The 26,617-nt window shown below is 39.9% G+C and overlaps 2 protein-coding genes across 3 annotated transcripts in view; both read right to left on the bottom strand.

The window, feature by feature from the left end:
* Positions 1-26,617, bottom strand: part of LOC134658299 (GDNF family receptor alpha-4) — a 321,487-nt gene that overhangs the window by 105,659 nt on the left and 189,211 nt on the right. For both annotated transcript variants that reach the window (XM_063513925.1, XM_063513924.1), the window contains exon 3: positions 2,156-2,275. In XM_063513925.1, coding sequence (XP_063369995.1) covers positions 2,156-2,275 — 120 coding nt within the window. The remainder of the gene's footprint in view (positions 1-2,155; positions 2,276-26,617) is intronic.
* Positions 13,397-16,301, bottom strand: LOC134658454 (tubulin beta chain). The gene is made up of 2 exons (XM_063514134.1): positions 16,138-16,301; positions 13,397-14,753 (listed from the first exon to the last, which is right to left on the bottom strand). Exons 1-2 carry the CDS (start codon positions 16,192-16,194, stop codon positions 13,467-13,469), a joined length of 1,344 nt encoding a protein of 447 aa, XP_063370204.1. The 5' UTR covers positions 16,195-16,301; the 3' UTR covers positions 13,397-13,466.

Genomic DNA, 26,617 nt, shown 5'->3' on the forward strand with positions numbered 1-26,617 from the left:
AAAAAATTTCAAGTTTTTGAATTTTTTTGTTGTTTGTGTACTAATACTATCTTACATACCAAATTTCAGCTTCCTAGGACTTCAGGAAGTACCCTAGAGGTTTTGATGATCAACAGTGAGTGAGTGAGTCAGTGACGAAATCGGGGTTTTTTAGATATGAATAAAATCTTAAGTATAAGAGCTATGCAATTGAAATTTTTTATGTTTAATAAGTCCACTATTGACACCATATCCCGAGAATTTTGTTTATCTGGTATAATCCAAACCCAAGTTATGAGGGTTCAAAAAAACGACGAAGCACTTCGAGAAAAGGTAGGTAGTGCCCTTGCGCTTCGCTTTTCTCGTCTTGGCGGGGGCACTACCGTGCCCCCAGATAATTTCATCGACAAAGCAGCGATTGCATTTAGTTCCAGCAATCAAAAGCAGATGGTTTTTTCCTACGATTTAAAATCAAAGCTCGTGGACGGAATAGTCCCTATGACGGAATTAGCCACATTGGCCATATGGATCTTTTATATGCAAACATCGGGGAGAGTAGACATAAATAGATAGGTTAGTCTGAAAAAACATAATATTCTGCTTAATTATAAATGAATAACTACCTCTCTGTGAATTTCAAACACACTATGATACATTATAAACTGAAGTAGATGTCATATATTTAACAAAAAGTGACGAAGCCCTCCAGTGGTGAACTTCACTTGCCCTTAAATATATGACATCTATTTTAGTTTATAATTTATATATAGTAGTGTGACTACTTAAAAAACACAAAACAAAAATATTTAATAACATAATTTGATCTATTCCCAAAGTTGTGTATACTATGATACATTTTTATTTTCACCAGACAAGCTCATAAAGACCCTCTTTATATCTTCCTGTGGTTACGGCACAGAACAAGTTAGAATGGCTATGCGAGCAGGGTACGTGTCGCCGCCGGTTTTGAGCAAACGCTCACATGCTACACGCCCGCGCTGGCCGAAAAACGAAGTAAATATGCCTTTTGCGCCACAATAACCTTCAGATTAAGAAGCCAGACATCAAATCTGTCTAAAGGAGGCCTATCCATTCACCACGCACACAAGTTTTTACTATCGTTGCGCGAGTGTCAGTAAATGTGGAGAGGAACGAGCGGCGACACCGGTTCCGATACTAACTGCGCGCGATAGCCGTTATAACCTCTTTAATATGTTCTGTGGGTTACGGTGTAAAAGAGGTCCCGCCGAGTGTTTTGACCTTCCCCCGTCCTGAGGGAGGCGGGAATAAAATATCAGACGACGGCACAGACGGCCGGCTCCACAAATTGTAGCGGAATTTTATACGGATTGTACTGCCCAGTCTATGGCCACGATAAAAACAAATTGCGTTGCGCTGACCAAATCTAATATGTGCGCGATTTCAATGAAATTTATTAACACAATCCTTCTTGAGCTTACTGTGGGGACTTAGTAATTCTGTGTAAGAATGTCCTATAATATTAATTAATATATTTATTTATTTAGGTGCGAGCGACCCGCCTCGGCTTCGCACGGGTTAACAAATTATACATAAACATATACATCACTCTATCTATTAAAAAAACCTCATCAAAATCCGTTGTGTAGTTTTAAAGATCTAAGCATACAGACAGGGACAGACAGACAGCGGGAAGCCACTTTGTTTTATACTATGTAGTGATTAATACCTTACGTGTTATTGCTAGGTAACTAAAACAAATCATCTCGCGCTTCTCTGATTGTGTCCGTTCTTTGCCGAGACTCTCGGCGAGAGACTTTCGAAGAGTGTGTCCAGCTTATGTCGGAGCACAAAGTATTGTCAAAAGCATGCAGTTGAAGACCGCTTTCACACAGGAACAACTTCTATAAACCTAAAGGTACAGTTACGCTCCGTGATTGTTACGCCATTTACGGTTTTAGCTAAATTGGACATTCCATAGCGTTAGCATGGAACAACCAATTTAACTAGGACCCTAAATGACCGTAGTTATGCAGAAAAGGACCAACTAAATTTTTTTATCAATGCAGAAAGCGACCAAACCCACTGAGTTATGGTGTAAGTCACTTTGATTAAAATAGTTGGTCGCTTTCTACAGAACAACGGTCAAATGGCGTAACAATCCCGTGTGGTGGCTGTACAACTTCTAGAAACTCACCAAGTTCGGAGCCACAGACGCGCGGGATGATCTCAAGGATGGCGGAGCACGAGGCGTCCTCGAAGCACAGCTGGCGGGCCAGCAGGCAGTTGAGGATCGCCATCGCCTTTACTCCGGGTACTGGAAAGAGAGACAGAAAATGTCAAGAAAGGTTTAGTTTAGACAAGAGGTTTGGTCAATCAGTTGATGTAAGTCGATGACCCTTCGCTCGATACGACAATCAGTTGAAGTAAAAGTCGACGAAGCTTCGCTCGATAGCATTTGTTTTCTAGGGGAAGTCTAGGTTAAAACTACGACTATATGTACTTGGGGTAAAAAGTAAGAAAATATTAAGAGCTCTTGTTGAATTTAACTGGGTATCACTAGAATTTGGCTGTTTAAGTCGTCTTAGGGTATACTAGTCAAGGGCGCTGCTTTACTTTAATGTAACAAATAAATAACTGGCGATGGCGAATAAAGGGACAAGTAAGTAACTGATTCCGAGTCTTGGGATTGACCGCGTTGCAAAGCATGGCCAGATTTAATTAGCGCTCTGTGCAAAACGTTGTTCACAGAGCACTTATTCATATTTAACTATTTATCTGTCGTAATAAGTTTGTAAATTAGTAGGTAAATTACGATACAAATGCGAAAAAAATGCTATGTACTTAACAGTGTAGCGGTTAAAACGCGGGGTTTGACTCTTAAACATTATCATGAAACACACATCTTAATATATATACATCTAACGATACGCATCAAAAGACCTGAAGACCTTTAAAATTCACAAAAACATTCATTAGACCTATGTCCTGTTCTACTTACGTTTTAAACCTTTAGGCCTTTAACATCCTAAAACAACCTTCAGCCTTGTTACTAAAAATACCCATTTCAAATGCCTTTGACCTTTTGCGGAGGTGTGAGAGTATATTACTTTGTTCTTAGTATAAAATATTTAAAGACGTTTTAAAATGGTTTTGGTTATTTTCATACCAAATTCTGAAACGTGGAATTGGAAACTTATACTGGATATACAAAAAGATAGGTAAAGGTTTTCTTTTTCTTTATTATCATTATTTTAGTTATCCAGAGGCGGATCGTGAACCTGTATAAAATCGTAGGGAACCGTACATTTTAATTATAATATAATATATTCGTACTATCCACCTTAAATTTTAACAAGTAATTTACTTAGAACCTACTTGTTCATATGAGTCAGTGGCATAATTGAAAAAAAGTTATAACCCCCGTGGGTGTCACATGGACTTTAGCTATAGCTCCCGCTGCACTTGAAATAGCGCGCTTACTGCGCAAGTGTGACGAAAAATTAAAATACTTTAGTCAAACGCGTTTCAGGTCTAACTCTTCATTAGCTCCACATTTCCACGTTAGTTTACTGCATAATAAGCTATCAATTATACATTACTGAGCAAACCACAAATAATATTCTCGAGACGACTCCGCCATTTTGAAGTTCAACGGCAAATTCGACACTATTTTTAAATATTAGCATATTACCTATTTGACCTATTTGAACTGTCTTAGTCGGACTGCTCCACATTTGAGAGAGTATCGCTTTGCCCTACTTTACGTAACGCCTGAATATCTTACATCATACGTACAGGTTGTGGGTTCAGTTTTCCAATCTTTATCAGATAGGTAACTGTTGATATTTTCAAAAATAGCAGTACATTTTCGTTATGACATCTTCATCTGTCTTTTGAGTGTACTGTTTATAAGAACATGTTTGCTGTTACTGCTATTTCTAAACCTATTTATGGTCATAAGATTATAATTATTTACGATGTGTATAAATGTCATGTATGTGATATGACACGTATATATAAGTTACTCTATGTATGACACGTTGTGAAACTTAAACTGACATAAGCCATAAAGAAACGTTTACTGTACGCAGGCCGTTAAATTAAGGTTAAGGTTATGTAAGTATGTATTAACCGTTTTAGTCCAATCTTAACGTAACGTTTTCTATCTTATTTTTTAATTTTCTTTTTTTTTATATTGGCGAATTTTTTTTATAATTTTATAGAAAAAAAGAGATCTCAGAGTCTTTCCTTGCGGTATTGTTTTTTTCGTTTTACGTCGTGTCAAGAGGTGGTTTTCCTCAGGCGACTTTTTTTAATATTATAAATGGGCTTACTCATGGCCACAGACTAGCCGAGGCGAAGACGTGGCCTACGATGGAGCGAGTCTGCCCAGAAGGTGCCTGTTCACCCTTCATTTGAAGGTTGCCGGGTTATATGAGCTCGGAAATATAGACGCCGGCAAGGAATTCCATTCCTCGGCAGTGCGCATTAAGTAACGAGGAAGCATCGAGGAAGATCGACCAATTTTACCAGGTCCATGCCCATCCTACAGGCACATTGTTAGATCGGTCCTCTTTCCTTCTAAGCTTAAGTTATTGTAAACGAGGAATGAGCGTTTACAGGCGTACATTAGTTAGAGCGTTTTCAAATTAAATTGTATAGAAAAATGTAATAAAGGCATTCTTTGCTTATTTGTACTCGTATCCCACATCTGATATCGGATCGGACAATATGAAAACGCTCTATAAATATAAATATTTAGGAACATATTGACACTGACCCCATACGAGATGTACTGCGCGAAATATCAAAAAGACATCAAAGTCGGAATGATTTGTAAGTTTGAATGCTGCGCCTGCCAATCAATATGAACTGCATATACCTAGATACGAGTAGATATGTAGTTTTAACCATCCAACTAATCTTTCTGCAAAACACAGGTTCTGCCGATAAACATCGATAATTTAAATCGTTGCAAATCCGTATCTTACTGCTCTCCTAGTCCGGTTCTAGTTCAATATTCCAATTGCGTACCTAGTAAGGATGACTCACGCTAGACCGGGCCGGGACCGGGCCGGAGCTTCCGGATTTACGTCTTCTATGGAAAGCACCACGTGGTCACCGATAAGCCGTCATAGAAAATTACATGTCGGACGCCCCGGCCCGGGCACGGCCCGGTCTAGCGTAACTTTCCTTGCCCGAGCTCGCACAAGCAATGAGAATAATGAACTAGGTGGCTATTTTAAATCGCTCGACAAAGTCGTCCGTGGCGTCAAGTATTATTTCGGCAATCGGCTCGACTAAGGCCCACTTGCATCATCCCACAAACCCGGGGTTAAGGGATTAAACCGTTAACCAAGTGTCAAATTGTACTGGAAACCATGTTAACTCCAGGGTTAACCGGTTAACACCGGGATAGTGAAATGGTGCAAGTGGGCCTAAAGGAAATACTAAAACTTTGCAAGTTTTGTAGTAAGTAGATACTGCGAGGTCGCTTCGAGAGCTTACCGGCCGACCACTTCTCTGGCCGTTATCGGCTCCCCAAACACAGTACATTTAATTAAATTGGTGGCTGAGACATCATCACATCGCCTTAATTTGTCCGAGCTGGCACAAGCAATAAGAATAATGAACTAGGTGGCTATTTTAAATCGCTAGACAATCGCGTCCGTGGCTGAATAAAATAGTAGGCGCTAATTCACGTCTGGCAGGCGCTGAGATAATTTTACGGCTCCGAAAATGGACTTGTAGTACGATACTGTGTATTTAGATATTTTAGATTGTCTGTGTCTAGTAAATATATACCTACAAACATGGATTTTTAACCGACTTCAAAAAAGGAGGAGGTTATCAATTCGATGGTAACTTTTTTATTTTTTTGTAAGTACGTTTGTTACTTCAGAACTCCGTCATTACTGAACCGATTTGGAATATATTTTTTTAAACAACGTGCAATGGAGCCGTCCGATGGGAAGCGGTCATCGCTGCCCGTGGATATAAGCAACATCAGAAGAGCCACATTAATTCCATGAAATTGTCTACCGTTGTCCCGAAACGTGAAATTTCTGAATATTTGCTAATGCCCAGAAAAATTATAATCGGCTATAAACCCCGAAAATATTAGGTTCTATTAAGAATAAATGCGTACACGTAATATAAAAACGTATTACTATAAAAAGAAAACAGACTTCAAATAGGAAAAAATAAAATATTAATCTGTATAAGCTTGCGTTAAAGTGTGTTCTCGTGGTCAAATGAGGACATTGTTTTTACACATTCGTAAAACTTTAATTACAATGACCAGCCTTGACTTTTAACGGGGTCACGAAACATAATAAATAACGTATTTTTATGGGACAATAAACTGTGTACAGAGTCATTAGTATTTCAACTACCTAATGAATGTAGACAACCATGTATAATTTTAAAACATTATGTAAAAAAAAAACAAATTAATCAGAAGATTTAAGCAATACAAATATCGAACGTTTCAGAATAACTCCTCTGAAAATACCCCCAACTCCCGCCCCTATCGATCCGCGTACAATTCTAGAGATGCACCTTAACATTCGCATTTCTATCGGTGCATCTCAAATTCTTTGTTACATCTACACTCGGGTGCAAAGAAATCGGACCACCCCAGCATTTTTATCATTTTTTCAATTTCTGTAAAAACTGTATGTGCTACTGTGACATATTATATACCTAATGAAAGGTTGGCTTTTCCTCTATAAATTGATGTGCTTTTCACAGGTTTACTTCCAATATTTTCAGGCTTTCAGGGCTAAGAACTTTGTCACCCTAAAAATGCATACTGGAGTGAAACTTATGCATAATGGGAAAACTGCGATTCTAAAGATATCAAGTAAAAATTAAAACAATTTTCAGCATTTTAATACCGTATATTGCCTCCTCTAGCCCTACGACATGCAGTCATTCGGTTTTTCATTGATCTTATGAATTTTTTTACAGTGTCTTGAGGGATGCCCGCCCATTCTTCTTCGATCGCAGTCTTTAGCTCCAGTAAGGATTCAGGGGCGGGATTTCTGGCCCGGATTCTTCTTTTCAGCTCGTCCCAAATGTGCTCGATCGGGTTTAGGTCAGGACTGCGGGCTGGCCACTCCATGACTCTGATGCCGACCTCCTCCAAGTACTCCTTAGTGATCCGGGCTGTATGCGGCCGAGCGTTATCTTGCATGAGGATGAACTCATCGCCGATATAACCCGCAAATGGGACCACATGATCAGCCAGGATTTCCTCCACGTACCGACGTGCAGTCAAACCGCCTGAATTCGGTCTGGTACCTGGCCCTGTGATGAACACAATGTCCGTCTTCGCTTCCAAAGAAATACCAGCCCAGACCATGATTGACCCCCCACCATAAGCAACACGTTCCTCGATGCAGCATTGAGAGAACCGCTCCCCAGGTCTTCGGTAGACTCGTACCCGTCCGTCATTGCCAGACAAAGTTATCCTGCACTCGTCGGAAAAAAGTACGGAACTCCATTGCTGAAGGGTCCATTCTTCATGTTCGCGAGCGAAGACGCGTCGTTGTCCACGATGTATTGGGGTGAGTTTTGGGCCATTTGCAGCTCTGTGAGCTGTCAATTCCTTCTCCTTCAGTCGTCTTCTAACTGTCCATCGGCTGATAGACACATTCCTGGTCTCTAGGAGCTTCTGCTGAAGCTGAACGGCATTCAGTCGACGATTTCGTAGCGAGGTAAGAACGATGAAACGGTCATCTCTCTCAGAAGTGATGCGAGTTCTGCCAGTTCCGGGTCTTCTGGATAACGTCTGATCTACGCGGAATCTCTGGAAGACACGTTGAACCGATGACTTCGATAGGTTGAGTTGTCGAGCCACTGCACGTTGACTAAGCCCTCCCTGCAATAGGGCAACTGCTTGGCCGGCTTCAGTCGAGGTAGTATCCATTTTTCTCCAGTTTTTCCAGGTTCAGGCGATGAGAGTAGTGTTCAGGAAGACGTACCAATCACGAATGATGCATAAACAATGATAATGACTGTTTTTATACCTAATGATAAGTGGTCAATTAGTGCATGCGCTAATGAGGCAGTTGGAGGGGGGTGATTTCCAGGCCCATATTTTGCACAATATCCATCCCCACTCCTGAATATTGATGTCATTTGATAGGGCAGAAAATTATCTACCACGTGGTATTTAAATTATCATGATCGAGGTTACAGTTTTTACACAAATTGAAAAAATGTTGAAAATGCTGGGGTGGTCCGATTTCTTTGCACCCGAGTGTACTTCGGAAAACCGTACGACGCCTGCACGTTTCCTTGGAATATCAACTTTATACTTATATGCTTACAGTTCTTTTCGCATTGTCATTTTTAAGGCAAACATAACATTGCTGAAGTTATTTTGAATAACCTTCGCTGCGTCTTCGGAATCTTTAAGTTTGAGCTTTATTTGTGCGAGTCAAGGTTGATTTTGCAGCGTCAGCATTAAGAAGAGATGCAGTCGATTTGATATTATATTACTAGCGGGTCTCATTTGTTTTTCATAACCTTGGTACTTTTATCAGTTGGTCGTATATTCTGAAATTATTAGGCCAAAGATAGGGAAATATGGAAATAAATACTGGTTGTAAACCACGGGGTAACTGGGTATATTTCTTTTAGAATATATTTGGGTAGCCATACCAAAAAATTAATAACAAAATTAGGTAGGTCAGTGTTTTTCAAATTTTTTTATAATGGATGGATGGACACCCCTTAGGATTTAGCGACACCCCTTGGCATGTAAAAAATTCAATGTAAATTCCCTGCCTTCAATACTGTTTGGGGTTATTCACACATATCATGATTCTCGAGTTGGTCGAGTATGTTCGAGTTGTGTGGTGTCGTTCTCTTATCAATGTTTTCAAAGAGTCAAACCGAGATACAGAGAGAAAAAAGCTATAGATATTTGTCAAAAATGTATCTCACACGCCAATGTTAGTTGCTCGCGTTTCAAACTGGTGGATTTCGAGTTCTATGGACGCCAGGCTTCACTGTTGCAATACGCATAAGTCGGTGAGCATTGGCAATGTGAGCGCTGAAATATTCAGCCGGAGCACGAGCAGCGGATGCACGAGTCTGGCGACTTCCGATTCGATATCGGCCGAAATAACTGCCGATTTGGCTCTTTTGCGATGATTGGATGCTTTTAAACGGTTTCAAAAAGGAATTCGATCTGAAGTTTCAATGTCGTGGGTCAGCGAATATATAGTGAATTAGTTAAAGGTCTTTTGGCCGAAAGGGGCAAAGACGTCTGAATTAAAAACAAGATCAGAATATCGGGTCGATCTAATATTACATAGATAAAAAAACATCTCAATTCTCTGTTCGGTTTTAAGTGTTATCAAGTGTTATAGTTTTTAGTCGCGACTGACCAATTTCTGCCGTAAACAGAATCTGCCGTTACCAGAATCTGTCCTTAACCGAATAAAGGGAATATAGTTTCTGTCTATAGCTTACTTTGCACCGACCTTGACAGTTTCTACTAGCAATAAAGTTAATAATACAAGCATCATACGAATGGGTGGTGTGCTTTTAATATTTACTTTATTTTGATTGTGCTTTGGTTGTAATTGTTTTAAAATAAATCAACTGTCAGTCAAAAACCAGCTGTAAAACTCCTGTAAGTAGCTAACATTTTGACCACCATTCGTCATATCAAAAAACATCACTTATACGCCAACATCATTAGTACAAATTAGACAATATATAAAGTGTAAATATTAAGCGTTTTGGCGCTATGAAGAGGACTAATCGCGACGACACCCTGAATTCTCAGTGTCCAAATGGTAAGGCCAAAAAGTAATGTCTAATGTAAAGCAATAATATTTGTTCAGAGTTTGAGTACCACTAGCTTTCCTTCAACGGGGCCAGTTGACACAGTGAAACTCAAATTGTACCGAGTGTAAAATAAACAACGTTGATATTTAGTGGTCACTGCGACGGACTGCTTTAATTACTTTTGTGAAATGACTAATAGGAAGTTTTAATTAACCTTTTGAATGTTGAATTTTTTAATGTGTCTTAATGATAAGGTATACAAAGCTCGGGTTTGTTAGCTGTACGTCCAATACGCAGTTCGTCCAAATGATATTTCAATTCGCATTTCGTCCAACACGTATTTGGTCCAACATGCATTTCGTCCAACAGCGTTTCGTCCAACGCGTATTACGTCAACACGTATTTCGTCCAACCGCATGCCGTCCAACATGGATTTAGTCCAACACACATTTTGTCCAATAGGCATTCCGTCCAACTCGTATATGTAGAAGTCTTGTCAAGAAAAATATAATTATGCGTCTCTCATTACTGCAGCCACGGGTCATTTATGAAAATTCGAACCGTTTGTCTGAGTTACGTACACCTTTGTACGAGTTGTACGACACAGCTGTGCGTGAGCGGCGCGTTTTCGTGAACCTTGTAGGAAGACACGAAGGTGGACATTGGGCTTTGGGCTGTAGCCGCACGCGTCAGTTGACGTATTTGGCGGTCAAGGGGTTAATGGAATGGAAACAAAGATTCATTGATTGGCGAACGAGCGAGCGAAGCGAAGTTCTACCAATCAACTGGAACACACGGCTGGGTAGAGAGAGGCACGTCCCGGCATTTCGATATTTCTTGACTGAACTATCCGAGGATTTTTTTTTGTTACTTATTTATAATAACAGTACAGCTATCATGACAGTTGCCCAATGCGATAGTGTAGCAAATATTTACATAGGACAAAACAACACAACACAACAATTATTTCTAAGAATTATAACATAATACAAACAAAGTGATTTTACTGAAGTTATTCTCCGAACAATGGAACACATCAATCCGGGTAGCAACACGATTGAGCGTGCGCAGGGCCCTCGTCCACGGCGCCTCGCGCAGCAGGCCGGTGCGCGCGCGCGGCTCCGCTAGCAGCGGCGGTCGGCGTCGGCGCCACACATACCGCGGATAGTTTTGTTACGCTATAACTAAATATAGTATATTTGTTCTAATTCAAATGAAATTAGGTAAACGGTAATTTTACTCAAATGGTACCTTCTCCCTGTCACTGTCACAGATATATGCCTCGTTCACACAACTTTACATGAACGCGACATTTCCAAGCATTCCCTGCGCAAAGTTGTCAGCTCGCTCGCAAACCAAAGAGTCTACCGCGAACACTGAAGTCCGCAAATTGCGGGCATTTTTCTGTTTAACTCCAATTGGACGTAATTAAAGTGACAGAGAAAAATGCCCGCAATTTGCGAATTTCGGTGTTCGCGGTAGACCCTCAGGATGGAACTGTCGCATATTTGTTAATCAACATTAAGTAACGAACGTCAATGAGGAATTTCACATGTTCAATATGTGTTGTGTAGGTATTTATTCTTATCCTAGTCTTCCTTAGTCTTGTCCCAGAGAACGGGACGAGCTTCCACTAGTGAAATTAAAAAGTCGACATCTAAATTGTCAGCCATTATTGTGCATTAATTAGCACGTGAGAACTATGCAACAGCAAAACAATAAATACCGAGCGGTGCGCCGTCCACCGGTGTAGCGGCACCGTGCCGTCGCACCGTGCGCGGCACCGTACACGGCACCGTGCCGCGGCACGACGCCGTGCCGTTACACGGTGGCCGGCGCCGCACCGTGGACATGTGGCCGGGCCCTAACAACAGTAACACCAGCGGGTCCCAGTAGCACCATATCATCGGCGTAGCTGATATTATTGACATTTTCTCATTTCCCATATCCTCTTAATAGACGAATCACGAAATGGACGAACTCCGTAATGATGAATCGCGAAATGGACGAAATGCAGAGTGACAAATCGCGACATGGACGAACTGCGTATTGACGAATCACGAAATGGACGCATCACTTATGGACAAACTGCGTAGTAGACGAATGGACAAAATGCGATTTGGACGAACTGCGTATTGGACGTCCAGCTAACAAATCAAAGCTCGTTTATGTATGGTCAGATATATCGGACCGGCCGAGCTGCTCACGAATATCTGAACACGACAAGGCGTTAGAGTGCGTGGCGTGAATGGCGACTCGACTGTACACGTTGTTACAGATTACTGACCATTTGTAAACCTTATAGCAGCGAAATACGGTTTAAAATCAAATAACGTTGCTCTGTTAGTTCAGAAGAATGCCTGTTGCAGTGCAAATAGTTCCCTATTGAAAAAAAAAACAGCATTTAATATTTAGCGGTCACTGCGCGCGATGGCTGCCGCGTTCCGTTTAATTACTTTCACTAAATAGAGAATGAAATATTCATTTTAACTTTCATAAGGAAAATGGAATGAGAAACTCTTCTGACACCGATTTATTGACATTAGCACTTAAATTATTAACCTTTTGAACGCCAAGAACACCTAAAGACGTCGTCACTATGCGTGCCCACTGCGCCATGGACAACTACGAGTATTCTCGTAAGGGTCGTAAAGTCTATTTTTTTATTCGGTAGACTGAAATGACAGTTAATAGTATGAAATGACATTTCATGTTCATACTATTAACTGTCATTTCAGTCTACGGAATAAAAAAATAGACTTTAGGTGTTATGACACTGGTTATGACGTACGCTGACGCACCTTTACACTTTCAAGTAAGGTATACATTAGCTCGCTTGCGCCCGGGACCTTGGCGTGTGAGTGAGGTTTTCATTTATAACTTAAAGCGTTAAAAGGGTTAAACGCCATACATTCAAGATCATGAGCATAAGCGAGCTTTATGTACAGTCGCCATCAGATATATCGGAGCGGCTTAGGCGCTCACAAATATCTTAACATGCCTCTATTGTCAGGGCGTTAGAGTGCGTGTTCAGATATTGTGAACACCTTGGCCGCTCCGATATATCTGATGGCGGCTGTACCTTATCCAAAAGCATGAAGGTTAGATTGACACCTATGCCTCAACATTTATAAGCGTTCTTAGCGCTTATGGCGTTATGGCTTGTGCGTACAGTCGACGCCAAAAATATGTTTAGGTGCATAATGTTGCCGTATTACAAAGAAGTAATGTGCAAAAGTGTAAATATGTATTTAATGTAATAGACTGTACCTACTACTCGTGACGACAGCTAGCTTTCTAGGATAAGTCCGAAGTCCTAGTCCTTCGCGTGTCAAATTCCCGCAGCGGGAATGTCTATTTGAAATTTATTTGACAGAAATGTATATTTAGAGTCGGACCAATAAAAGTCTGCAGCGGATTGGATAGCCCACGCAGTGCAAGTGTTATATATACGTCATGATTTCATAGAAGTTTGACGTTTAAAATAACACTTGCACTGCGTGGGCTATCAAATCCACTGCAGACTTTTCTTGGTCTGACTCTAATAATTCCAACAACTCTAAAATGATTACTGTCAAACATTAGGACCAGTTAAGATATTACTAAAGAATTGAATAAAACGTAGTAATATTTCAAACAATATAATCCGAAGTAAAACCATAAAATAAACGTAAAATAAAACAAATACTTATAAAAGCCTAGTCTCCTTCGTCTCCGCCCTCCTCCTCCTCGTCGAACTCTCCCTCCTCCTCGGCCGTGGCGTCCTGGTACTGCTGGTACTCCGACACCAGGTCGTTCATGTTGCTCTCGGCCTCGGTGAACTCCATCTCGTCCATACCCTCTCCAGTGTACCAGTGCAAGAACGCCTTACGTCTAAACATAGCCGTAAACTGCTCAGATATACGCTTGAACAACTCCTGGATGGCTGTGGAGTTGCCAATGAAAGTAGCAGACATTTTTAGACCACGCGGCGGGATGTCGCACACGGCTGTCTTCACGTTATTCGGAATCCATTCCACAAAGTAGGAAGAGTTCTTATTCTGTATATTCATCATCTGCTCATCCACTTCTTTCATTGACATGCGGCCTCTGAACACGGCCGCAACCGTCAAGTATCTCCCGTGACGAGGGTCACACGCCGCCATCATGTTCTTAGCGTCAAACATCTGCTGTGTCAGCTCGGGCACTGTTAGAGCTCTGTATTGCTGGCTGCCTCGCGACGTCAACGGCGCAAATCCGGGAATGAAGAAATGCAGACGAGGGAACGGCACCATGTTCACAGCCAATTTCCTCAAGTCAGCGTTCAGTTGGCCAGGGAATCTCAGGCAGGTAGTCACTCCAGACATCGTTGCAGATACCAGATGGTTCAGATCCCCGTAGGTCGGCGTGGTGAGCTTCAGTGTTCGGAAGCAAATGTCGTATAAGGCTTCATTGTCGATGCAATACGATTCATCAGTATTTTCAACTAGCTGATGGACGGATAAAGTGGCGTTGTAAGGTTCAACTACAGTGTCAGATACTTTAGGCGAGGGCACGACGCTGAATGTGTTCATGATACGATCGGGGTACTCCTCTCTGATCTTGGATATCAAAAGCGTTCCTAAGCCTGCTCCGGTACCGCCGCCGAGTGAATGCGTCAATTGGAATCCTTGTAGACAGTCGCAACCTTCGGCCTCTTTCCTGACGACGTCTAAGACTGAGTCTACGAGCTCGGCGCCTTCGGTGTAGTGTCCTTTCGCCCAGTTGTTGCCAGCGCCCGACTGTCCGAAGACGAAGTTGTCCGGCCGGAAGATCTGTCCGAAGGGCCCGGAGCGCACGGAGTCCATGGTGCCGGGCTCGAGGTCCACCAGGATTGCGCGCGGCACGTACTTGCCGCCGGTGGCCTCGTTGTAGTACACATTGATGCGCTCGAGCTGCAGGTCGGAGTCGCCGTGGTACGTGCCCGTCGGGTCGATGCCGTGCTCGTCTGATATCACTTCCCAGAACTGAAAGAATGTTGCTTTTTAGCATGCATTTCAACTGTACCAGGGTTCATTCCTAGTTCACTTCCCTCGGTCAGACTGTACGAAAGGGGGGGCTGGGACTTAGTTTTTTTTTTGACAAAGTGGTATCATTATGACACTATTTTTAAATGATTGTAATGTGTAGATCACGTCAAAATAAGCATCTTTTATTGGAAAAACTTTTCTCTAAAATAAAAAATGGCCGAGTTAGACGCGACCAAAGATTGATGTTTTTAAAGGGAGCTGGGACATGTAAAATTGTATTATTATAAAAACGTCGGTTCTGGCGCTTCGCCGGCCGCTGCCGCGGCACGCTCGCTTCGCTCGCTCGGCTCGCGCGCTGTATGGTCGCAGTTCTACCTAACACTCCTCCTCGCTTCGCTCGTCGTCGTACCTACTCCGACCTGCCTTAAAAGCCTGGCCTGCCTTAAGCTCTATCTCCGCCATTTTCAGTTTTAGTAAAAAGTTTTCCAAGTAAAAGTTGCTTATTTCGATGTGTTCTATACATTAAAATCATTTAAAATATATGTCATAATGACACCACTCTCAATGAAAATTTTCTAAGTCCCAGCTCCCTTTAAAAATATCAATCTTTGGAGGCGTCTAACTCAGCCATTTTTTATTTTAGAGAAAAGTTTTTCCAATAAAAGATGCTTATTTTGACGTGATATACACATTACAATCATTTAAAAATAGTGTCATAATGACACCACTTTGTCAAAAAAAAATCTAAGTCCCAGCCCCCCCTTTGCTACAGTCCAACCCTTCCCTCCTTTACCTTCCTTCTTTTATAGAGGTCAACTCAAAGCATGTCACTTAAAATATGTAATTTGACAGTATTAACAGACATATCGTGATACAGATAGTAAATTCATGGGCCTGTATTTAACCTGCAGGCTTGCAAGATTTCTAAATCTATGCCCAGAGGGACTTAATATTGCGAATCCTAAATTTTTTGACATTTATTAAAATTGAAGGTAATTTAAACCTTTAAGGTTCCTTAAAAAGCTCGGAACTAATGACTGATCTTTAAGGAAGTGTTTGGATAACATCAGAATCAGAATCAGAATGAAGTATTTTATTCGTGATCAACTTAAAACTAAAATTACATACAAGAGTCAACATTGAATAATTATTAATAATAAATGCCTAATTTCAATAAAAGCCGGGACAATCAATAATATCTGGGAGACCGAGGTTTGCTCAGAAAACATATGAATCTCAAAAATGCGCGTTTTCCCAGAGAAAATACCTAGCTAGGTAGATTTTCGCTCTAGCTAGGTAACTCGTCTTGCCATTTGAACCATGAACCTATCTTTTCAACAAAATTACACAATTCTTTAAAATATACCAAAAATATCCTTACCTTCGCGCCAATCTGGTTCCCGCACTGCCCCGCCTGTATGTGTACGATTTCCCTCATTGTTATTTAACTAATTTTAACACTTATTTATTATTTATTAATAGCTTCTCTTGAAGCCGACCTAACTTGCCTTATTGCCACCAACTAGACTGACCTAAAACAATCGAATGGCAATCCAGTTAAAATTAGAACAGCGGTGATAGTGATTTGAAATTGTTGACAAGATTTGCGGCCTGGCGTTTTTTATTTGTATGAAAACTTTTTTTGGGCTTTAGTTATTTACGTATTTTAAATGGCATAATTATTTAGCAAAATCAAGATAGGATTTTTATAAATCTAACTTTAAAGCATTAGTTGAATGATTCGACGATACGATAACCTCCTTGTAAAATAATTTTAATAACCTTTTAATAAAATGTGATATTAATCAATGTCAAAAATGGGATGTCATGTCTAACATAGAGTAACTTATATTGTCTAATGTGTTAAAACCATGTTAAAACATTTATATTTAATCATATTTAATTTATTTATGCACTTTGGCAGTAAAATAAATTAGTCAAAATAAGTACGTGTCAGGAATATTGGGGTTTAGTTATAATTGTGTAACAAGAACAGTTGGAAATTATACAGTAGGTACAGTAAAGAAAAGCTTCCGATGTATCTACTTTGTGTATTACACGAGGTGTGTTTAATTGTTTAGTTCATGTATATTGTTCTATTGATACAACAACCAGCCGTGGAGTAACGCAACCCAGAAAGTATTCCAACTCAATGATATTATATAACCATAGATAGGTTATACTCATACTTGAGGAGCACAAAAAATACTTCCATATTTATTTCTGTGCCTACGAAGAAATCTGTTATGATTAATTTTGATTATTTTTCTCATTCCATCCATCTTTGTCACACTCGTTGTTAAACATAAGGTTGTCTCTTTCTTTTTCAGTGTGCGGGAGCTCGTTAGCACGTGCACATTTCTTGCTTGTCCAGCCGCGTCTAAAGGCAACTTGTCCAATTTGTCACAAGGTAAGCGCTTAAATTTTGAAACGCCTATAACCTATCTTGAGTTATAAATCATTGTTCCAACTAGACTAGACTTATATCGACCGGGATATGAACTGTGATTACCTTTTGTATTGTTTTCGAGCCCCCGATATTTCGACGCAGTCACATGCATCTTGTTCACGGGTAACTGAAGATAGCGGGTGGGTGTCAAAGTTGTTCACGGTTCATATCCCGGTCGATATAAGTCTAGTGAAACTAACCGTGAATCATTCAAAACTGTTATTCCAACTACTTACAGTTTAAAAGATAGCTTATGTTGTTCTATAAAGACCTCGCAGAAACGTATGTCGGTTCAAATGGAATTTTTAAAAAAATTATTGGCCACAGGACTGTCCCCGAACCTCAGTATCCTAACGCGTGTGCTATCGATCCTGCACGTTGGGAGGAGCTCGCTGCGAAACGGTCATCTTAGCGGTCTACCACATTTGAATCCATCAAGTCGCCTGAGGAAAACCACCTCGTGACACAACGTAAAACGAAAAAAACAATACCGCAAGGAAAGACCTAACTCTCCTACGTGTATGTACAACACAGCTAGTCAACTCTACTGCCGTGAATGTGAAAGAGTTTTTAAGAACAAGTTTGGCCTGGCCAGCCACATAAGAGGAAAAACCCTTGATTGCTGAGGTAACCGTAATGAAATCAATGTGGAGGAGCAAACCGACCATCGAATGGTAAGTGGTACTATATTTACCTACATTAGATTATTGAATCAACCAACATTGCTGCAATAAGGTTGCTTTTATCGAAGAGAAAGGAAAAAAGGGAAGTTCATATATATTTCAGCCTTTCTTAAAGTTTATTAGTTATTCAAATAAAACAGCTAAGCAGTAACATCTACTTCTGCAATAAATAAAATATTAAAATATTGAAAAGTGATGGTAAAATATATGTATCTATAACTTGAAATATTATTATAACCCGTAAATTATTTATAACTAGCGACCCGCCCCGGCTTCGCACGGGTTACACAAAAACTTAACAAATTATAGACCTAAACCTGCCTCAAGAATCACTCTATTGATGGTAAAAATCGCATGACAATCCGTTCAGTAGTTTTTGAGTTTATCGCGAACGTACATACACACAAACAGATAGACGCGGCAGGGGACTTTGTTTTATTTATAAATAAATAAAAGGTGTAGTGACACACCTCGGCCTTATGTCTCATGTCATCATTAACTTAACAGTTATTCTCTTGTCGGTGGAGTATCTTCCAGCATTCCCTATCTTGCGCCAGCTCTTTGACTTTCTGATACGACACGACCCCCACTTTTTCTTTCACTTGGTCTAGAAAGCTGCGTCTGGGTTTTCCTTTACCCCTCTTGCGTCCTATCCGCCCCTCCAGCCCTAGTAGCACGGTAGCATTTTTATCGTTTATCACCATGCCTGTCACGTTCTAACAAGTATGTAAGTGCGAAAGTGACGGGCATAGTGATAGTCGATAAAAATGGAACCGTGCTGAGCCCGCAGGATAGTTTTAAAGAAGTGGTCGTGTCGAAGTGTCCATTTTTCCGCGTCTATTTGCAATGGTGTTCATGTCTCATGTAAACATATTGATTGAAAGACCAAATAAAAACAGTCCTGTAATTTTGTTATCAAGCTTTAAACTATGGTTTGTATCAATTAATTAAGTTGGACGTGATACTCGTTTATCAAATCCAATTAAGTTAATTGAAATTTATTGACCGAAGTAGTTACCTCGTACAAAATTTATATGTACATTCAGCATCAAATAGATAGGGACGGCCAAAGTGGCCAAATATATCGTAACACACCTTTGTTATCATGTAAATAAGGTTGTGTTCCGATATATTTGGTATTCCGACTGTACCTCCCTGTATTTCATACCTGAGAATACCATTTGTGACGTTCCACGGCAAAAGGTACCTTATGGCCGTTGGCGCTTACGTCGCATAGCGCCGCAATAATAATAGCGCGCGGCGGCGGAGCGGCGTTAATAATAGCGTAAGCGCCAACGGCCATACGCAATGTATTCGAGTTCTGTGGATGATAGGATTGGGTACTCATAACTACTACTCTAGTAACATACACTAAGATTTTTTCAATTCTACTAACAAACAAAGAATATAATATTCTAAATAACAGCTTATTATAAACTGAAATAAATGTCATATACTAAGAAAAAGTGACCCAGGCCTCCAGTGGCCCAGACTGGAATTGAACCAGCGTCCTCTGCTATCGAGGCAGGTGCCTGTTGCCATTCGGCCACCGGGCCACAGCGGCATAGGTCGATTTTTTCCAAGTATATACACTTCTTACTGAAGGCTTATGGCGCCCCCTGGCCACCCCTAAAGGTAGAACAGTATGTATTTATACAGGGTGGCCCTAGCCATTGGACAAAGCCGAAATGTACATATGCATTAGGGTATTTAGAACCAGTATACAAATTATTATAACAATCGGTGTAGCGGTTACGAAGAAATTAACATATTACGATTTTTTTTACTTTGAGGCAACCTGCATGTGTTAGCTCCTGAGCTAATAAATAGTATGAAACCTTCTTTGACCTTTTTGATTATCTTTTTTATTTACAAGATTCTGACTTTTGACAAATGAAATCATTGCCGCACATATTCGAACAAATTGTCAAAAGCACTGCCAATGATTAATACAGTATGTTTCTTTTTGTTGTCGATTATTGGAAATATATTAACGTTAGAGCATTCTTGAGAAGTAACCCTACGTGGGATTTCAGGGTTCGTCCAATGGCTAAGGTCACCCTGTATAGTAGTGTTTCTACTTGAAATTAAAACAAATTATAATATTTTCTGAAAATAATTTAATTTGTTCTGATAATACGAGCAGCTTATTATTTGAAAATAACCAAAAGAATTTTATGTCTTCGGAACGTTTGATGAATAGATATCGTTAAGGCGCCCCAATCTCCTGCTGTAAAAACGGTTTGTCTAAAACCCGCTTAATTTTAATGCGCCTATTAATTTTAAGGCGAGCGTACTGGGGTATTATTTAAAAGCTTTAGGGTTGCCAGCAACAAGTGTTTGTACGCTTATGTTTATTACGCTACTAAAAGGTCTAAAGGCCAAGATTGTACACAAAAGTAAAATAACGTATTTTCTTAAGAGCCAATCAACGTGCACACTAGCGCCACTGCTAAATAATCGTGATTATTTAAATTTAACGAAATATATTTTAAAAAGGGGGCCGCTACGTACTGTATCTTGTGTTAAAGTACCTTTTAAATACATCAAACTAGTTTCTATGTTGCTGGATTTGTCAATCTATGCGTCCAAAGTTAAAACGGCCGTTTTTGTTTTGAGTTTATAGATTAATATAAGTAGTTATTAATAGATGTATGTATACTTATCGCTACTTTACTGCTGCTGTAATTAATGCTTATTGCCCTTATAGGGTGGTTGACTGTCAGGTCAAATCAAGTTCTTTTTTTTTCTCGCACTGTCGGAACGGTTAGATACTAGTGTATATGAAACGCACACACGACGTCACGTTCAAATGAACTCTTCCTTCTACATAGTTATAATTAAACATATATATATTTATACAGTCAGCAACCCTATTGGACTTATGTGCTTATTGTGTCTTTTTTCTTTTTCCTTGTTTGTTTTATTTTGTTACTGTGTTTTGCGACAATAAATGACTTTTTATTTATTTATTTAACGAATCCAGCAACATAGAAACTAGTTTGATGTATTCAAAAGGTACTTTAATACAAGACAAACCATTACCATTTAAAATATGTTATAAGGAGAGATTTGTCTGGCACTCCGTTTCAGTAAAAATACTTATAAGTAAGCTAAGTTTTTAGGTAAGTAAGCCTAAAGTGCTCTAAAAGCTTTGTTCATGTAATATTCTTGGATCAGTGTACAACCTATAAGTAATGGTATAAAATATACCAACCACAGAACATTTCAAGCAGATCCGACCACTAGAGCGGGTGTAAATCGGATTACAGGATTTCGCCCGAACAGTGAAAAATAAAAGATCAGCCGTTTTAACCTTCTAACCTAGCCCGACCGTTGACTCACTAAGCTCTACTAACTTGTGTGCGCAATAGAGCACTCTTATAATTTACATTCGTGGTAGTAAAGTGTAGCTGGGCCTATTTTATTTAAAGTTTTACATTACTTTATTTTTTCATGGAATTTTTCATGTTATTTCCACTGAGAATCACGAGATTCACGAGCTCCTTCGATCTTATTGGGAGAAAGGAAAATGTCATTTTTTTTTGGATTTACAAAAGAGGCAACCCTGGTTCTTGCTACGGCGCTGAGATTTACACACTTCCTTACCTACTACATTATGACGTCATCATCGTACATTGCCGAGTCATGAGACTTCGGCAAATTCGATGTGAGATTTTAAAGTAGATATCAGACTTGAAACATGTTTAAAACATTTTTGTACCATACATGAAATGTCGTAATTCAATATTTTACAGTACATATGGTGCTACTTTACCGCACTAGGGCGATTAGCACATTCAGTAACTATGTTGAAAATTTAAATGATGATGATGTATTTCTTAAGTATGTATGACTATATTGATAATTACTTATATCGATTTTTTGTCGACTCCGTTTTTTAAATGCGAAATGGTTACAAAATGTACAGGTCACAGATTCACTAGTACTTACTTAGTAGTTACTTTGAAGGGCTTACGATATCTTGGAAATCCTTGCATGTCGATCTGTGACCCCCGACCCCGACACGATATACGTAACCTTGACATGATATTGCACGATCAAAATAGGCCGTCGGGTCTTAAGAGTCCCGGTTGTGTATCAGTACAATATGAAAAAACGTGACCACTTTTTGAATGTAGGTGAGCGTTTTCCAAAAAAATTTACAAGAAGACATGAATGAAATGTACATTTGTTTTGGAAAACGCTCATGATCCTATTTCACCACGGTGACAGGTGCGAAAATAGTCGACATCACTGTTACTGACGTCACAGGCCTCCTACTACGGTAACCGCTTACCATCGTACGGGCGGTGTGCTTGTTTGCCACCGACATATTAATTAAAAAAACTCCATATATCGCCAATAAATAATATTTTGCGAAGCTAATGACAATTGTCACAAGAAACACGGCAATTGTCACAAAATTCCGACACAGAACTCATTTCGTGTCAAGAATTACCGAAAGTTCTATGAAATCGTGTGACAATTGTCATCATCATCATCATAAACTTCGAGAAGAGAAATACTTGTTTTTGCCAATATAATAAAGTTTTTTTAAATAATACAATGATGGTGGCAAACAGGAATACGGCCCGCCCGATGGTAAGCGGTAACCGTAGCCCATGGATACCTGTGACGTCAGCAACAGTGACATTTGTCAAATTGTCGCACCTGTCGCCGTGGTGAAATAGGGGCCAGGTATCAACTGACAGTTCATAAACCTTATTACAAAAGGCATAAGGTCCACCGATGGACAGTAAGAGTGTTGCAGTTTGTACAATAAAATTGATGACTGTTTATTTATACTTTGACTAGCGACCCGCCCAGGCTTTGCACGGGTTAACAAATTATACATAGGTAAACCTTCCTCTGAATCACTCAAACCGCATCAAAATCCGTTGCATAGTTTTAAAGATCTAAGCATACATAGGGACAGACAGACAGCGGGAAGCGACTTTGTTGTATACTATGTAGTGATAATGATAACGCACCGCGCATCAGATAATATTATATGACATATTATAATAAAGGTCAATGATGAAATCAGTTGACATATGCCTTGGCGGTTAGCGATCTTAAGGATGGAAATGCCAGAGGGTTTTCCGATCCGTTGGTCGTCAACTAACATTTGCGGAGAATAGATTATTTGATTACTTCTAACTTAAGGTTCCGTCGTCAGGCGCGCTTTCCGGGCGGGGCGTGAGCGTTTTATATGTAAAAGCGGCGCGCCCCGCTCACGCCCCGCCCGGAAAACGCGCCTGTGTGACGGAACCTTTTAGTTGATATTTAAAGTTTATTATTTTAAAGTTTCGTGTTCTAACATCCAATCTCAAAGTTAATTATTTGCGGGGTAGTTCCGAAAACGGAGTCTCTATTGAGTTTTGTATGTAAAACTTCTATACTCGCTATTCTACTAAAACTAGTACCAGACACAGACTGCCGTATTCGAACTTCAAGATATTCACAAGAGACGACACGTAGGTACTAGATCCATTCTAGATACGTTATAGTTTAGATTTCAACTAGTTCTCTTTTGCAACGCAATTCGGGCAACCAATGTCACTTTTACGATAGATCGTGTTAGATATCTATTAGATGTGAATTAGATCTCTAAGTAATATCTTGTGGAAATCGTTCAAGAGTATCTGCAGAATCGCGGAAATGTCAAATTTGACAGGTTAGATCTTAAAGATATCGTTATCGTAACTTGGCGATGTCTAATAGATGTCTATTACAAAATCCGAATCGGGCCCAGATATATTTTAGGTATAAGGTCAATGTGGCTTATTCAATCGTGGTTAATTGTTCTCTAAATTCTTTCTGTATTTTTAGTTTCCTGGTATTCTTAATATCTTTTTCTGCTTTTGTTAACGGCGTCATGAGTTTGTCGCAGGTGCTCCGTTTTGCGACGCTTACTACGTTCCGACAAATTTTCAATTTTTTTTTCTGGACGACCAGCAACAGTGTTACGAGCGACCGGTATTTCCAATGTTCCACTTAACCATTCTTTATTCTTCATTAAGAATCTATTTTCTTCTCTTTTAGACCTTTGCCACCTAGTCTTAAACTCCCACTTCACATTCGCAAACTTGAGGAGAAACTTATCTTTCTGGTCTTGTGGGAATGTGGCAGAACTAGTAATTTTATTCATGACTGCATCAAGTTTTTGTAGAAATTGGGGTTCGTTACAGTTTTTCATCATACGAAAAATATATTCTCTGGTCACTACTCTCACGGCAGAAGGACCTGCCATGATAAATCAGAAAATTATTTTTCCCGACCGCAAAAAGAAACTTTGTTTGGTAATATCCCTCAGTGTAAAAATTCTCGTAATTCGTTAATGGGCACTTCTGGGCACCACAATTTTAAACAAAATTGCTAGAGAATTAAATGTCCTGTCGAATAGAACTACAAATTTAGCCCAATATAGCCCAATAGAACAACTTTCGGCCTTTTGAGTTCAAGTCAAATTCGTAAATTCATAGTGCAAGAGAGTACTTACTGAAATTTGATATTAAATGTATTTAACCCTTAGTAAGAAAATAATAATAAACAAATTAAATTAAGCATACTTGGTGAATCCATTTCCCGAACAGACATTTTAAAATATCACCTTATTTGTTGTCTAAACAACGCATAACAATTGTAATATTTATTATCGAATTTCCGCTTTCGTAGATGTGTTTTAGTAAGAGCGGTTAAATGACACCGATTTGATAAATACCCACCACACGCAGCGAAAAATAAATATTGTTCTAGTATCTATGAATTATATGACTAAGGAGTTCGGCTACCCTTTTCCCGGGATTCTACGTTTTGATACATTCTACTAATGGCCAGCTTTTCTAGTGAAATACCCCTATGTGCGTGGGGGCTATTCCGTTTACTAGCGTTATTCTCGAACAACGAACAAAATTGATAATTTCATCGACAAGCAGTGATTGCTTTTAGTTTCAGCAACATTACAGGACATAACACACAATACAAACACCTACATAATATGGGTACGAAGTATTAACAGACAGCCCCGTGTGCAGAGCAGGGATGTTGCGAATATCCGCATCCGCATCCGCAACCGCGGAACTTCCGCATTATTTTCAACATCCGCATTTGCATCCGCATCCGCATAAAATCGATGCGGATTTAATGCGGATGCGGATGCGGAACAGGTCGGTACAAGAACGTCTTAGCATTTATATTATTAGCTAGACTGCTAGGTAATTTAGTCATTAGCCAAAAAAACCTATTAGAAATGAGCAGTCAAGCGTAAGTGGGACTTAATGTACGGACCCTTTGGAACGCGAGTCCGACTCGCACTTGGCCGGTTTTTTGAAATAAAAATTACTAAAATGTAATATTTGACGTTTTTTATGTATCTATCTTGACATCCGCATCCGCATCCGCGGATGTGAGCCTTTAAAAATCCGCATCCGCATCCGCGTCCACGGATGTCAAAAAATCGGCATCCGCAACATCCCTGGTCCAGAGCGTGCATGGAAGAAGAGGAAACAGCAATAGTTATTTGTACAACAAGAGATCAAAGTTTGATATTTCTTCGAGTGCTTATTTTGAGTCCCGTGCAAGCGAAAGATTCTATAGTAGATTCACGAGCGTAGCGAGTGAATCTAATTTAGAATCTTGAGCGTAGTAAGGGACTCAAAAGCGCACGAGATGTAAATAACTTTGATCTCGTGTAGTTCACAAAACTTTTCACCTCAGCAGTGAGAACATATTAGAGAACCCGAAAAATGTATTCCTTCTTCATCACTTACCTATTCACTCATGTTTTCTTAAGATATACCAACAAAACAATTAAGTTTTCACCTCAGCAGCTCGAACAAGGGTACTTTGCTACTTAAAAACAGTGAGCAAAATCGTATTAACTGCTGAGGTGAAAAACATATTCTCCTATACGTAAACAGGTAGAAGTACACAGGAACTAGGCACGCCGAAGGAGGCAGTTAGCAACCTGAAGACACTGCTAGGTTTCATGGAGGAGCTGGGGTGGCTAGTGGCTAGAGTAGAGCTACCTTGTTTTTCACGCAAAATAGGCACAATGGTTGTCGACTTGCGGAAAATGCCCAGTACAAATAACTAACTAGTTTCAGCAATCAAAAGCAGATGTTCTTATTTTCCTACGATTGAAAATCAAAGAACCCTATGACGGGATTAGCCATAATGACCTTACTTGAATGTTCATGTCAGATTTCGTTTTATTCCAGCATATCGTTTTATAATGAGAGCGTAACTTCCGATTGTATGGCGGTGGCTAGGTTTTAGATAATAGATTTAATAGTTCAGCACCGAGTTGTATCATATTCATCGCAAATATAAAAAGTCTGGACGTACCTTGCCTTCAAAGTCTACTCAAGATTACGTAATACCTCCTAATAATTAATATAACAGAGGCAATTACGATACCGTCGGTTAGCCAATAACCTAGGTCCATAGACTACTTATCGCAGATTTCGTGTAGGGTTTTAAGAAGACTGGCGATGGCGTTTACCACATTTATCCCCTTATTCGAATCCTAGTAAGGGCATCTGACCGCGTAGCCAACATGCCAATCGCTTACGCTCCGTAGCAATCGAAACGCAACTGTCACTGGCACACTAAGGGCCACCCCACATCTAGCGTCTTAAGAGCGTCGGCGTCTGGTCAGCGCTATGGAAAATTACGTTGCGTCGACGTTGCGAGGGCCACCCCACATCTAGCGTGTTTCGAGC

This window comes from Cydia amplana, chromosome 22 (genome assembly GCF_948474715.1).
Source record: "Cydia amplana chromosome 22, ilCydAmpl1.1, whole genome shotgun sequence".
Taxonomy (NCBI): domain Eukaryota; kingdom Metazoa; phylum Arthropoda; class Insecta; order Lepidoptera; family Tortricidae; genus Cydia; species Cydia amplana.

Bases quoted from the DNA above. Each gene is read 5' to 3' on its own strand.
- LOC134658454 (XM_063514134.1), bottom strand. From the start codon at position 16,194: ATGAGGGAAATCGTACACATACAGGCGGGGCAGTGCGGGAACCAGATT. The intron at 14,754-16,137 runs GTAAGGATATTT...ACATTCTTTCAG, and splicing joins GGAACCAGATTGGCGCGAAG to TTCTGGGAAGTGATATCAGA.